Consider the following 15113-nt stretch of genomic DNA (forward strand, 5'->3'; position numbering starts at 1 on the left):
CACCCAAGGGATAGGACAGGTCCCACATTAACAGATATAGATAGATAGATAGATAGATAGATAGATAGATAGACAGACAGGAGAAAGGAAAGAAGGAAGGGAGAGAGTAAGACACGTACATCCTACCCACGCAGGTAATTTCAGTAATGAGATACCAAGGGTAACTATAAACCTGTTCCTTTAAGGTGGGGGCAGATAGGGCAAATTGAAACCTAATAGCCATCTTTGGTAAATCTCTGTCAATAAAAAATGTTCCGGTGCCACATGCACTTTAATTCATCCACCACCTACTCTGTTAGCGGAGAGGGAACATGACACCATCTAGAAAGGCAAGTTGGAATTCCGATCCGGCCATTTTGTTAACTGTGGGATCTCCGCTCTCCCTGAGTTCCCAGTCTCCCACCTCTTCATAAGGTCACATGGCACTAAGTGAGTTCACATGTATGCAAGCATTTCTTTCATAAATGTTAAGCAACAGATATTAAAAACGGCTAGGCACCATTTATAATGCCCTGTGCACCTGATGCTTTTCTGGTACTTTGCACTCACAGTCCCATTTCATCCCCACAAGGACTCCAGGAGGTTAAAACTCTCATCATCCCCCATTTTATAGATGAGAAAGCTAATTCAAGTAACTGGCCCAAGTAAGTAAAGAACAAAGCGAGGATTCACGAAAGTGGGCCACTTACTTAAGTTGATGGACAGACCTGTGCAATTCAAAAACCAAACGCATTTGCCAGTGGCCCCTTTCATCAGAATGCACCTGTCTCAAGTCTCACTTCGTCAAAACTCTTAAAGGTCCCAAGGCACATGAAGAAACAAACTCCTTTGTTTCTCTGGTCAGAGTGCTTACATCTCCAGAAATCAATTTTTCCTCCACTTGGCATCCCCAGTGAAGACAGGAACCTCTAGAATCAGCAGCATCCCCCGCCCTTTGCATCAGTTGCTATGCCTCAGTAACAACTGAGAAGTTTCTCTTTTAAAAAGCACATCCTGAGGGGCACCTGGGTGGCTCAGTCGGTTAAGCCTCCGACTTTGGCTTAGGTCATGATCTCACTGTTGGTGGGTTCGAGCCTCATGTCGGGCTCTGTGCTGACAGTTCACAGCCTGGAGCCTGCTTTGGATTCTGTGTGTGTCTCTCTCTTTCTGCCCCTCCCCTGCTGGTGCTCTGTCTCTGTCTCTCTCAAAAGTAAACATTAAAAACACAACTAAAAAAAAAAAAAAACACATCTTCAAAGGGGTTCAGAAAAAACGAATGCCAGAGTTACCCACCCTCTATCCCGCGAGATAATTTTAGCAGCTTCTGCACAATCTGATCAGTTGGGAAAATGAGCTGATACCTAAAACTACCAAGTTTTTTCTATTGTCCTCACCCTCCACGTGGCCTTTGCATGCATGTAAGCAGAGAAAATGAGTAGTTTTAGAAGAGAAAACAACTGGATGGAAGAAGAATAAAACAGGGTGGCGTCGACTAGCAATGAATTCTAGAAAACTTCGTTTCTAAGCAAAGTAAAGAATCACCATGCTGTACCAGCCAACAGCTGTCTCATCAAGGCCATTCGACAAGGTGATCAACCAATACTTGTGAAGCAAGCAAAAATGGTCAGTTCGGGCAAGCCCTTTTCCTAGACCAACCTGCCCAAAGCCTTGTCACAAGGTACTAATTCATCTTCAGACTCTATGGTCCGTGCAAGCAAACTCTGCAGCCCTCTGGATACCTCATGTCACTGTTACCAGAACAACCAAAGCAGACATGCGAATACCCATTTCTCCTTAATCAACCCTAAAACCAAGGGGACTACTGGTGTAAATGAACACCAGCCTCACAGAATGTAGCCTAAGTTATTCCAAAAGAGAAAAGTTTGTGATCATCAAAATATAACCCTGCTGCCCCTGAGGACATTCAACTCTAATTAGAATGTATTTTGTTTCCAGCAAAAGATACCTTGGCGGCCAGCAACAGAAAATACAAATTTATCTTCTCTCTTATTATGTTATTTTATTCTTATTTTATTTATTTACTTATTTGAGAGCGAGGGCACACACAAGTGGGAGTAGGATGCGGGGCTCCATCCCAATGACCCTGGGATCATGACCTGAGCCAAAATCAAGAGTCGGATGCTCAACTGACTGAGCCACCCAGATGCCCAGCTTCTCCCTTTTTAAGGATGGACTGCAAACACCATGAAAATATGATTACTCTTAATTCTCTTAAAGAAGACGTTAAGTGTGAATACCCTACTCTTATAAGGATACAATATACAATGTGAGATTTCTGGAAACCAATTACAATGCTATCAAATGTCTGGTAATGTCTTGTTTAAGGGAGCATCTACTCATTCTGTCAGTCCTCAAATATGACTAACACCCCACCGATGCTGAAGATAGACCAGATGGAAGGAAGAAGGACGTCCTGGCCTCAAAGAGCAAACAGTCTAATTAGGATCTGAATCATACATAAGGAATTCAGGTGAATATACCACATATCATAATGGCCACTTGAAGAATGTGCTAGAATTAGGGCGAAGGAATCACCAACTCAAATCTTCTGTCTATGCCAAAAGCTGGCCATTCTGCTGGTTTTCATATGTTGTTTTTGGAAAAATTAAGATGTGCTATTTCCACCATACATTAAACCATGTACAGGTATCATACACAAAAAATTTAATGGCTCAGGGATGTTCTATGAAAAAATTAAGATACTTGGCAAGGGACCCACTAAAATGACATCTCCAGTATTAACTGACTTGGATCCTTCCAGACTGGTCACCGTCCTTCCCTCATCTCCTTCCTCTATAGTTTGGTAACAAGGAGGTGACCAAGAGAGCTGGTTCTTATACCAAGTGATAACATTTTTCAAAACAACTTTTTTGAAACTGAACAAGCCAACAGCAATTTAGATGGGGCCACAGAAGTCACAATACCGTGAAACGCCCAAGCAGCAGGCCACCTACACAGCCAAAAAGGACACAGCCAGGATGGCTGAGCTCCAGCTTGTATAGGCCAGACTGACAGGAATGAAGGCACTCTGTCAGCCAGTGGTGTTTGTCCTCACAGCATGACACGCACATACACACGCACTTACGCACCTCCAATTCAGGTAATACAAAACCTCAAGCAAGCAATAACCAAAAAAAGACAAAAAAACCAAACAAAAAAAACTTGCCCTCAGGCAGAAACTTACAAGTCTCCCCTACACAGATGGCAAACACCTCCAGGGACCAGCTGGATATTGTAAATAACCGCTATGGGCCCGGTGACTGCCCCATCTCAGGGGGCAGCCACTATTTAATTCAAGCTTACCCTGTTGCCAAGCAAGAATATAGGCACTAAGCTGCAGTGCGTCCAATTTTCCAGGAGTAACTGAGACGTCTCTGGGAAGCTACCATGAGGACAGGAGTTTCCACCCATTTGGGTCACCACTGTCCCCCAAGTGCCTGGAACAGTGCCCGGCATGCTGTAAATACTCAGGATCCACTTGTTAAGGGCATAGATACAAAATGCCCCAGTTTTTCATTTCATTTTTTTCTTGTCAACACAGTATGGCCAGATACCCCCCGCAGAACTCCAGATAACCCGAATGACTGTCCTTCTCTATTTCTCTTTTCCAGAGTAAGATCAAGAACTAGCTTTGTGTTCTCTATTTAGACAAAGAATCCTGCCCCATAATCACAAATCACATTAGTTTTAAAGGCCCTATGTAACCTCATTGACACGAACAAGCCTCCGTTTTTCACCTGGACTCCAGGAAAAATAAGGTTTAATGTTTAAAAACAAAAAATAGCTTATAGGCATTCCATTAACCAAGATCCACTCACCACCTTGTTGGCTGTTCCCTCAGGATATTCTGTAGCAAGGTTAGCAACATAATCAAAGGGTTCTTAGAGCCTTAGGAAGCAAACTCTCAGAGGAATGTTAACAAGATGTACACCTCAGAAATCACAATATAATATGCAATAAGCATCTGACTTGCATCCTGCAGAAAGGATACAACCTTCCAAACTGCCCAGCCTGGCACCAACAACCCCTAAAATCCCAGGCGAATTTCAGTTAAGGGTGGGGAAAACAACCCCAAAGGAGCGCAGGGTCTTGCTCAGATCCCATGCCTGGCTTGGCTGGCTCCCTTGGCTACTTACTTCTAAACCCCAGAGGAAAAATCCAGAACCCACACCATCTCTTGCCACCAAATACAACTCCCTCAGACCTTTTCATCAAGTCAAAAAAAGGACACAACCAGGACAGCTGAGCCCCAGAGCCTGCAGCCCACACTTGAATGATATATGGGATAATAATACCGCATTATTCTAACATAACCATATTCGATGCCACAAACAAAAGTTCTCAAACAATAAACTACATGAGATCATTCTGACGAGGAATCAAAAAAACTTACCACCAACAAACTCACTCTGCCCACAGTTATTATCACCTTATTGAGAAGCTAAAGTAATTTGCTGAAAGGTCATCTCCTCAATGAAACCAAATAAAGTCCTATACTAATTGCATTATTTCCTTATTTATTTGTGGTAAATACACAGAAAGACACCTTTACTTCACCTAGTGTTTACGGTCCTTGCTTATATGGGAAAAGTACCAAGGCGAAATGTACAAGGCTGGGTCTGTCTCTTAATTGGGCTTCCTATGCAATTAGGAAAAACAGTTTTCAAACAAACAGCAACCAGTCTGAAATTCAAAAGTATCCTGAGAAATGATTAGAGAGGCATCATCTAGCCAACCCCACTTACTCCAAGGGGTGACACTGTGGACAAGGGACAGCTTCCTTCAGCTTTAGTTTCTTCAACCTAAAGCAGAGATATTTACAGTGTCTGCATCCAGGTAGGTCAAAGCTCAGGCACAGCGCCTAGATAATGGCAAGCACCACTGTTCTCATTTTATGGATTAAAAAACTGAGGCCCATTTGCCCAAGGTAACACTGCCATAATAGAACAAGAATTTCAACCTGCGCCTCTGGGGTCCTACAGTGGTTCCTGAAGAAGAGGTACCTCCGTCTGGGCCCGCCCCTCAATCCCACCTCCACAAGATGGTGGGTAATTCGCCCCTAGTTTGTAGCCTCCACACTCGCTGAATGGGCACACTTCAGGAAAAGTAATTTTTTTTTTAATAAACAGAAACCACTTATAAATAACAATCACTTTGTAAAGAAATCCTTTTTTTTTTTTTCAACGTTTATTTATTTTTCGGACAGAGAGAGACAGAGCATGAACGGGAGAGGGGCAGAGAGAGAGGGAGACTCAGAATCGGAAACAGGCTCCAGGCTCTGAGCCATCAGCCCAGAGCCCGACGCGGGGCTCGAACTCACGGACCGCGAGATCGTGACCTGGCTGAAGTCGGACGCTTAACCGACTGCGCCACCCAGGGGCCCCAAGAAATCCTTTTGACAATGCGTTAACTAACGTGACCTGCAAAAAGTCAACATTTCCTTATTAATCCGGCCTATGCGTTTACATTTGGTAAACCGTTTATGGCGGTCTCCTCTATCCAAACTATTCCAAACTGATGATGCATTTATCTGATTTAAGTACACTCTGGAGCTTACGTGGCTGCAATGGTGTGAAAATTCAAATACCTCTTGGAGTCCTACAACCAGCGTGAATTCCTCAAAAGTATACCCATTGCGGTATCAATTGACAAACCTGTTTCATTCTCGTTAGAAAAATAGTATCACAGACCCAAAAATAAGACCAGTTGTCCTATTTTCTTGCATGGAAGTGTTACATATTCCATGAACTATGCTTTCATTTCTTCTTTTTTAGCTGCTCGATTTTAGCAGCCAACTGTGTCACTTTGCCACAGCCCAAAAATAGCTAAGTCGAGTGGTTTAAAATCGCATTTTGTTGTTTGGCCAGAAAACCATCATGCTGATTTCAGTTTGCAAGAAATTGATTCGAGGGCAGGAGCTGCTACGCACCATGTGTGGCTCTCCCCTGCACACTCGGCAGGTCTGAATCTATGAAGACGGGGAGCCAGGGATGTGACGGTGTCCAAGTGCCATACGAGTACAAAATAAAAGCAATACCCAAATAGCACGGCTTGCTTCCCCTTAGCAGCACAAAATTAAAACCCAGGAATGCCGGTAACAGGCAGACCCTTCCCCTTTGGTAACAACACAGTCCAGAGGGCCTTAGAAGAATCGGCAGGGTGCAGGGCCAGGCAACTCTTTCTACCAAGGATAACACCACACGTGGATCCTGGAGATTCACACAGCACCTTTTAAAACGGTGGAAAACATTTTTTCCATTTAAAGTTGGGAGGGGCGCCTGAGGGGGGCTCAGTCGGATAAGGGTTTGACTCTTCATTTCCGCTCAGGTCATGATCTCTCGAGCCCCATGTCCGGTCGGGCTCTGCTCACAGCACAGGGTCTACTTGGGATTCTCTCTATCCCTCCTTCCCTCCCCTCTCTTTCTCCCTCTTGCTCTCAAAATAAATAAACATTAAAAAAGAAAAAGACTTTTAAGTTGGTAACGGGGAGACCCTCCTTTGTCCTGTGAGTGATGAGATATCTCAGACTTCACTGAGACTTTATTTCCTTAAACCTCAAAAAGTAACCATTTCACTAATTTTACATGGGATGTCCCCATAGCCGTCCTCTTCCTCCTTGCCCTCAACAGCAAAGCCAGGCACAAAACCCATCGTGCAAGTTTATGTAAACACTTTTAAAATGGTTTTTTTTTAATTTTACACACCCTTGTCTTTTTCAGTTCCATTCTCCTCTTTCCATATACTCCTGTCCAGCTCTCTTTAATACACATAAAATAAAAATGGCTACTGTACTGAGTACCTCTGGTTCACCATGCAAAGTTCTAAGCCCTTTAGCATGCATTCTTGCTCAGGCCATGCAAAGACCTTAGGAGTCAGGGTACTATCACTGTGACATTTCGCAGAGACAGAGAGAAAAAGAGAAAGAGAGATAAAGAGGGGCACAGAGAGGTGAAGTAACTTATCTAAAGCAGCACAGCTAGTAATGGGAGAGGGGGGCTGGCTGCAAAGACCATACTCTTATGTACTTCAATATATTCAGTATAACTCTCCAGTTACCTGGTTTAAAAACAAAAACAAAAGGCATTAACAAGTTCCAGGCTCCTACAAGACTTCTTGCTATATGCAGACCCAACAGTACAGTGACCTTCATGAGAACACAACTTCTCCTTCAATGTGACAGTTGCCTCCCACCTCCCAGCCCCCACCCCCCGTACAACAGTAACACCACCCAATTCAGTTAGAGGGGCTTCAAAAAGAGAAGCACATCTGAAACCTAGTCAGCTGTCTTTCCTCCGCGTAGCCCTAAAAGCACTTTTTACAATGTTTTTCAAAGTAAGTATATCAGATATTATACTCATAAAATCTATGAACCTGCATAGGCCTGACAAACCATCTCACATAGATTATATTTTTTTCTGTCAAAACACCAAACATTTTGCTGCAAATGATACCAGGTGAAAGGGCCCCAACAGTCACAGGTGTCCCTATAGGAGCAGACAATGGCACACGGAGCCCTCTAGCTTACTTCAAGCAATCTTACACAGCCATCTCTTAGAAACTTCATACTTTTTAGAACCGGAGCAAACCACAAATTTATCTGTTATAGATTTCAACCATCAGATGCTTCTGAAAATGAAATTCACCCACATTGCTTCCAGATTTATTTTTTTTAAAGAAACGGTAACAATTCTGTGGTCTTGGAAATTTGAGACAAAAGGGAACTGTAGGAAAAAGTAGAGAGGTAAACAAGGGATTTTAAAACACACATCATTTTTGGAGTGATTTTTCTTGGTTACAATTCCTCATAGACACAACCCCCTTTCCCCCAAAAATGTCAAATCAAAGTCTGTAACAGATAACCCTTTTCCTTACAATGATGCCTTTGATTTTTTACATGCACATAGCAGTGCCATAGACCTGGGTTTAGTTCTTTACAAGCAAGGTGGTCACTCCAATTTCTCAGAAAGAGAACCTGAAGTATCTGATCCTTTAATCCTTTGCAAATATTTAGCGTGGACCTAACGTGTGCCCAGGCAATCTCGTTCCAGGACAAATTCCACCAAGCAACTCCCACTGCCTGCTGGGGGCAGGCTCTTACCAAGAGAACATTTCTTACTTTCTGGAGCTCCTCCCACCCCCACCCTGCCTCTGTATTCACTAGCTTTTTACCTACATCAAGCTCTGGTGGGGAGCTAGACACATTTCCTTGGCTTCCTTTATATTATTAGATACACAGGCCTCTGATTTTCCACACATACAGCCAAAAATGCAGTTTCAGTGATTACCACTGATCACCTGATAGCGATCAACCCGTACCAAGGTACATCAAAGGCTTATTGGGGAGGGGAGCAGATGGGGAGAATCCAGAATTCGTTAGATAACTTCAGATGCCCTGAATTTGTACCGAAAGTTCTGATTCATGAAATGTGACCACAGGGAAGCTGTGCCCAGGATGAAAATGTTAACCCTATTTTTTTTTAATCTTGCAATTCAGAATGTACACCCATCTTAGAATCTTCACCTGATTAGAAATACCACTACACTGCCTGCATACTATACAAGTAAAATGTTGAGTGGAAATTCAGATTAAAAAAAAAAAACCATCCACCATAAAGGTCAAGAGTTAAAGCAGCAAAGCATTAGCAACATTTAATTTGTCTTCACCTAGGTAAAGCTAATCTAAGTGTCCAGACTGTCCTTTGCATCAAGAAGTTTCCAGAAAAACAAGGGAGGGGGTAAGGAGATGGGAGGGAGGTCCGCAGGAACAATTGCTATGGGGCATTTTTAATGATCTTACCTGAATGGCAAGAAAGTCCATTCCAATTGGCGCAGCAATATGTAACTGATTATATACATTAACTTGGGGAGTTTCAGAAAACAAAGAGGAATGTGAAAGGGGTTTTGTTTCCTTTTGCTGTCCCTGCACTGCTTCATGTAAACAATGTAATCTTTTACTCAGTGAAAACAAGTCCATGATTATGGGGAGGTGTTTCACTATTGAACAGTTGTGGGGTTTTTTTCTCATTTCAGCCAACTTTTCCTTAAAACTTTCTGCCTCTGGCAGCAGCAACTTCCCATTTCCAAAAAATCCTGATACGCCTATTTGTATTCATGTTCTAAGTTCATCAACTCTGGAAGAAGGACACTTTAGAAGGAAACATGGAAGGCTGTATTCCACAACTGTGTCCAAGAGACCAAGTTTCAAGACTGGACAAAGATTCAGGTTCAAACAAGACACATGAAGCGGGGTGTAGGGGGTGAAGGGACCTGAATGATTTCTCACTCCATTCCTAAAGAGTAAGATTGCCAGCGTACAAATATTACCTCTGCGTTTTTCTAAGGCCGTAAATGGGGTGCCTGGGTGGTTCAATCGGTTAGGCAACAGACACTTGATTTCAGCTGGGGTCATGGTGCTGCAGTTCATGGATTTGAGCCCCCATGCCTGCTTGGGATTCTCTCTCCCTCTCTCTGCCCCTCCCACGTGCACGCTCTCTCAAAATAAATAAAAGTTTTTTAAAAAGTATCTTTAAGAAGGCCATAAAGGATGTCCATCACCAATAAGCAAGTACATGCAAATGATCCGACAGCAGGAGAGGGAGATTCACTGGACATCAATCACCGATGGTCTGATTCTGACACATCCAAAGTACACAGAGCTTATCCATCTGAAGTGTTTCCAACGTCGGCCTCCTAGATGTAATGTAATTATGGTACAAAACATATCAGAATCAAAGAGAACAGTTTCACTCTGAGGGTGGAAAGAGAGAAGAAATCAATAAAAAAAAATTTTATGTTTCTGCTGAATAGCTTACAAATGTAAAATACATAAAATGTTAACCCTCTCACGTAACATTTTATATCCTGTTGCAAGCACTTAAATTCTCAAAGATGAGCTACGTATGCGACACGCTTAAGTGAAGTATGAACCGGGTTTGCTTTTAAATAACGAGCTGTTAGGGAGGGTGGAAGGGTATAGAAAAGATTGAATTGATCATCGCTGTAACGGGGTGGCGGGACCCACAGGGATCCATTGCATTTTCCTATTTTCATAAATCTTTCTGTAACAGCGTATTTTCTAAAGCACGTAGGAAAAGAACGTACTAGGCACTAAAACATGTTTGATAACACTTCTGCTCTGGAAAGTGGAAACATCTCTTGAAACACTAACCGAGATGCGGGTCCCACACCTGCCATATACTGTACTTTTGTTGGAAGACTAACTAAAAGCCACTGTTTCCGACCAGCTGGGGAAAGATCCATGGCAGGGCTGTTTCCAAAATCCTCCCAAATTACAGCTACCCTGCATCCGAAACACGAGCGAGGGACAAATACAAATGGAAAGTTGGTCATTCTGAGAGGAAACAAAATAAGGGATTGGGGTTAAAACCTCACAAGGAGGACCCAACCAAACACCAGAAGCATTTTTATCCCTCCTGTCAACCAGATAAAAGCTTCCGAGGTTATGGAGGGCAAGGGGGGGGGAGTCCCCAAAGCAAATGAGGGCCCCCACTGGGTTTGGAGCGAGCCAGGAGCAGAAGCTCCCAGCTGAGGCTGCCTCCTCGCCCCAGGGCGCACCCGCAGGCCCCCGAGCCCGGAACCCGGCCGCGTGCGCCCCAACCCCGCTCCCACCGCGGCCCCACCGCACCCAGGAGGCCGAGCCGGCAGAGCTGAGGTGGTAGGAGCCCCACCAGTGGCTCGGGGGCGCCCCCTGAGGTCCAGCGGCGTCGCGGCACCTTCGGAAAACCGAAAGCCGGCGTCTCCCACGGTTCTGACATTTTAACTTTGCCTGGTTCCAGAGGCTGCTTGCTGCACCCTCTCCAAAAGGTACTTTTCCGAACCACAGCCCCTCTTCCCCGAGCCTCACACCATTGCACCTTCCCTTTCCAACAGTCTTGGGCTCCGGGGCAAGGAAATGTGCTATCTACCTCCCCGCGTGGGCACGAAAAGAAAACGTGGAAGGTGCAAACTGTCCAAGCCCCACGAAGGCGGCATCACTGGAGGTCCCATTTTGGATTTCACGCTTCCTGAGACACCAGGAAAAAGAAAACCATGGCCAGCCCACTGGCTGCACAGCCGAGGAAAGGAGGCGGCCAGAAGTGGAAGGAGAAATTCCTCTTCTTTCGCAGGGCTGCTCTTCTGCTGCCTCCCACTGCCCCTATTAAAGCGTGACCCTTATAACGCTCGACCCCACTATGCACCTGAGCCCACTCAGCCGGCAAGTCTACTGCAGAGAAAGTCTAGAAGCAGCAGATGGGAAACACAAACACGGAGTCTTTTAAGGGAGAGAGGGCATTCTTAAGGAGAAACGTCCGCACCGCCCCTAGCCCCGTGGAGACGGAACCCCGGTGGGCAAACCCCAGGCCTCAGTGTCAGCTGTGGACGCGCGTCCTCGCTCACCATCCGAGCTAGGTTTCGGGGCAGTGGCAGGAGCTCCCTGCGGTTCCGGGGGCAGGAGGATGCGCAGAGGGGAAAGGGGTTGCCGTAGAGAAGACAGTGCCTTGCCTCTCTGCCCCTCGAGGCCACCCCGTGCCTGCAAAAGGGACACTCGCTGCCACTCCCGGAGCAGGTCCCTGAGGGCAGCGAGAGCGCCCGCGCCCTGTTGCAGGGCGCACGATGGAGCTGGGAGACCCGCTGCACCAAAACCTTGCGCTCAGGCCGCTCAGGGACAGGCGGCTGTGACCGCCTGAAACATCAGGGCACGTTCCTTTTTTCCTTCATTCAGATAACCCCCACCTCTGGGTAGCCAAGAGCTAATGGATGAGAGGACAGAAACGGGGGGGGGGGGGGTCCTCCATCCTTACGAGAGCGAGTAATAAAAAAGCGAATCGCCCCCTTCCCATCCCTTCCCCATGCTAGGGCAGAGGACGTGGCCTCCACCCCCGGGGAGCAGGGTCGGACAGACTCCAAGGAGCTCGGAGCTGTGTAGCTGTAGCCCCGGGCGCGGGGGGTTGGGGGGCTCCTGCAAGAGAGGCAAGGGAGGCGGCTGGCCTCTGCTCTCCCGGAGAGGAAAAAGGGTCCGCCAGTGGAGGGCTGGATGTGGAGGGTCGCCGAGCCGCACACTGCTACGTGCGGTGATTTATTATCGTCATCGATAGCCAATACTGTTCCCGTCTTAACCTGGCCAGAAAGGAGCGGGTCTAGGTCTGCCAGCCGCGAACAGCCTGCAAAAGGGCAAAGATGAAGGTAGGCAGGGCGCGCGAGACAGAAAAAAAAATCCGCCCCGTTCCGAACTGGAATCCAGCTGCCGACCACCCCCCGCCCCCCGCCCCCGGCGCCCCTACTGGAGCAGCCCCGCGGAGCAGAGTTGCTGGGCAAAGGCGCCACGGGGTCGCGTTTGGGGGAGCCACGGATCTCCCTAAACCGCCTGCTCCCAGCCCTCCTACCGCTCCCAGGCCCCAGCGCCCGGGAAAGCGGTCTCGCTCCAGCATGGAAGAGCAGCCTGTCCCCCAGCCCCGAACGGGGGTCGCCCCTGGCTCCGGACACCAGAACGCAGGCGGCTCCCAACATCCCCAAGCCTCCACCACCAGCCTCTCCAAAGGGTCGGGAAGCCGCAAAACAAGTCCCCCAATTCCGAGCTCCTTCAATCCTCTCCTAGGCGAGGGGCGCACCCTGGGCCCCCCAAACCCACAGAGGCATCCTCCCCTGGCCCCAGTCTCCTCAATCGCTCCAGAGCTCGCTCTCTCCCGAACCGCGGCGTGTCAGCAAAGCGAGCTTTTCTTCCTACTCCGGCTCCCTCAGAACCCCCCCCCAAACCTGAGCGAGAGCAGACCTCTACGGCCCCTTGTCCCCCCGCCAGCCCTTGCTTCCATCCTCCCCAACCATCAGCCTCCCTAAACGCCGCCAGAACCAGCCGAGCGGATCCCTCTCTCTCCTTCCCGGGCGCCCGGCCCCCCTTCGCCCTCTCCAGGGTCCTCGGGACGGGCGCCCGAGCTCCGTGCCGCGGCGACAACTCCGCATCCCCCCGCGCGCGCCGGCCAGGGCCGGGTCCCCTCAGCGGCCGGCACTCACCGGGGAAGCACACGACATAATGGAGCACGGAACTGGTGATTTTCAGGAACAAAATCCACCAACACGGTTCCAGTAACCTCCGCATGTCCGAAAACGCACATCGAAAAGAGGAAGGCAGGGGGGGTAAACTTGTTGAATAAGTTCTTGCCTCCGTGTGAGCCTCCGCTAAGCCCGGGCTCTTCCCCTGCTCGCCCGCTCTACGGGCCCCCCGCGCTCGGCGGCCCGAGTCCCCCTGGAATCCGGGAAGCCGCCGAGCGCCCCCCGGAAAATCTCAAAAAGTGACCGGGAACGCGGAGCCACGCTGGGGACGATCCTCGGCGGAGAAGGGCTATTTTCCGTTCAAAAAAAGAGCAAGCCGAGCGAGCAGGGCCAGTGAGTAGTCGGCGGGCGGCGGCGATGCCGGGGGCCCGGGGCAGGCAGGGACCGCAGGCGGCGGCGGCGGCGAGCAGCCGAAGATCCCCAACTTGAGTCGGCGGCGCGGCGCAGCCCGAGAGCCGGCGGGCGGCGGCGGGGCTGAGCGCGGCGCGGCGTCTCCGGGCTTCAGGCAGGCAGCTCCTTCCAGGGCCCGGGGAAGGAAGGAGGCATGTTTGCGAGCGGGGAAGGGGAGGGGAGAGGCGGGGGGAGCGAAGAGCCCCCCAAAATAGAAACGGCCGGAGGAAACGGAGGAAAACACAAAGGATCTCAGAGGGGCGCTGGGGCGAGGGCGCCTTCAGTCCATGCTCCTGAAAGTTGTGGCTCCAGCGCAGGCTGGGGAGGAACGAGGAGCGCGGGGCTGGAAACTGGCCATGCCTCCATACAGGAAGTAACATGTGAGCATGGATCCTGGCAGAGACTTTAAAGCCGGCGAGCGAGCGAGCGAGCGAGCAGGGGGCGCGCGGCGGCGCGCGAGCAGGGGGCGCGCGGCGGGCACGGGGGCGCGCAGCCGGGCTGCGGGCAGCGGGAGCGCGCTCACCGCGCTCTTAAAGCAGCCGCGCTCGGCTCCCGCCTCCGAGGGGTCCCGCAGCCGGGTTCTGCCCCCTCACAGCCAGGGGTACTGCGGGCTCGGCTGAGGCAGTTTGGGGCCTGGGGACGGCTCTGGCCCAGTCTCGGAGAGAGGGAGGAGGACGGCTGCCTTCTTGGGCTGGCGAGTCTTTGCCAGCTCCCAGTTCTGCGAGCTCTTAAAGACGCCGCGCTTAGCGCGGGCTTGGCGAGATCTCCCCTCCGTCGTCTGCTTTGCTCGGAGATCCCGGACCTGGGGGCAGGAGGACCTGGTTCGGGTCTGAGGAGAGGAGAGGAAGGGGACAGTCGATTGCCCGCCTTTTTAGGCGAGGGGGGGGGCGGTTCCAGTTCGGCCCCAGCGCCCTAGCAGCGCCGCAGCGGGGCGCGCCCTGCCTCAGTCCCTGCTCGTGCCCCCAGCCCGGCGCATTCCCCCGCCTGGAAACAAAGCCGAGAGGCCTTTGCTCTGGGGCTGCGTTGGGATTTAATTTTTTTCCCCCTTTCAGGCTTCCATTGGCGGAGTCCGCGGCTAGGGAGGGGGGGGAGGGGAGGGATATCGATCCGAGGCTTGCAAAATCCAGCCCTTCCGAGCCCCACACCCCCTTCCCCCTCGCCACGGAGGATCGGTGGCTGAGTTTTTCCAACTCCAAGCTCCGCGGGAGGAGGGAAGGTTCCCGCGCTCTGGCTGGGTGGTGGGGAGGGCGCAGGAAATGCGCCTCTCACCCCCGGCTGGGTGAAAGCAGCGCCGCGGGGCAGGACCGATTTCCTGGCAGCTACCCGGGGAGCGGCTGCCTCTTTAGCAATCCGGGAGAGGCGTCCGGGGGAAATGGGAGGACTAGGCTTATCTGTAATGAGTTTTGTCCCTTGGCTCTCGGTGAGAAGATCTTTATCGCTCAGACTTCTAAGCGCCCTATTTTCCCCTCTTACGCGGGTGCTAAAAGTGGGGGAAGCAGGCTTTTGATTAAACGTGTAATTAAGCCAAGGTAATTTGCCATTTGTAATTTTTGCCTAATTTTTCTGCCTCTGTTTAAAAGCCATTTTGACATGTTTTTAACGTGCTCCTGCTATTCCATCCCACCACGCAGGGTCCTCCACCCACCCACCCAGCCACCCAAACATCCCAACCGGAT

General features: G+C 49.6%; 1 protein-coding gene across 3 annotated transcripts in view; it reads right to left on the reverse strand.

Annotated features, from left to right (window-relative positions):
• The window catches only part of PTPRG (protein tyrosine phosphatase receptor type G), a 721980-nt gene extending 708083 nt beyond the window's left edge, over positions 1 to 13897 (reverse strand). For 2 of the 3 annotated variants that reach the window (XM_086697741.1, XM_086697739.1), the window contains exon 1: positions 13009 to 13897. In XM_086697741.1, the coding sequence (XP_086553867.1) occupies positions 13009 to 13093 (85 nt within the window). In that variant the 5' untranslated portion in view covers positions 13094 to 13897. The remainder of the gene's footprint in view (positions 1 to 13008) is intronic. The other variant, XM_086697740.1, reaches the window with a different exon arrangement.
• Positions 13898 to 15113: the final 1216 nt, after the last annotated feature.

Source organism: Puma concolor, chromosome A2 (assembly GCF_028749965.1).
Source record: "Puma concolor isolate L17-30 chromosome A2, mPumCon1.1.hap2, whole genome shotgun sequence".
NCBI classification, from domain to species: Eukaryota; Metazoa; Chordata; class Mammalia; order Carnivora; family Felidae; genus Puma; species Puma concolor.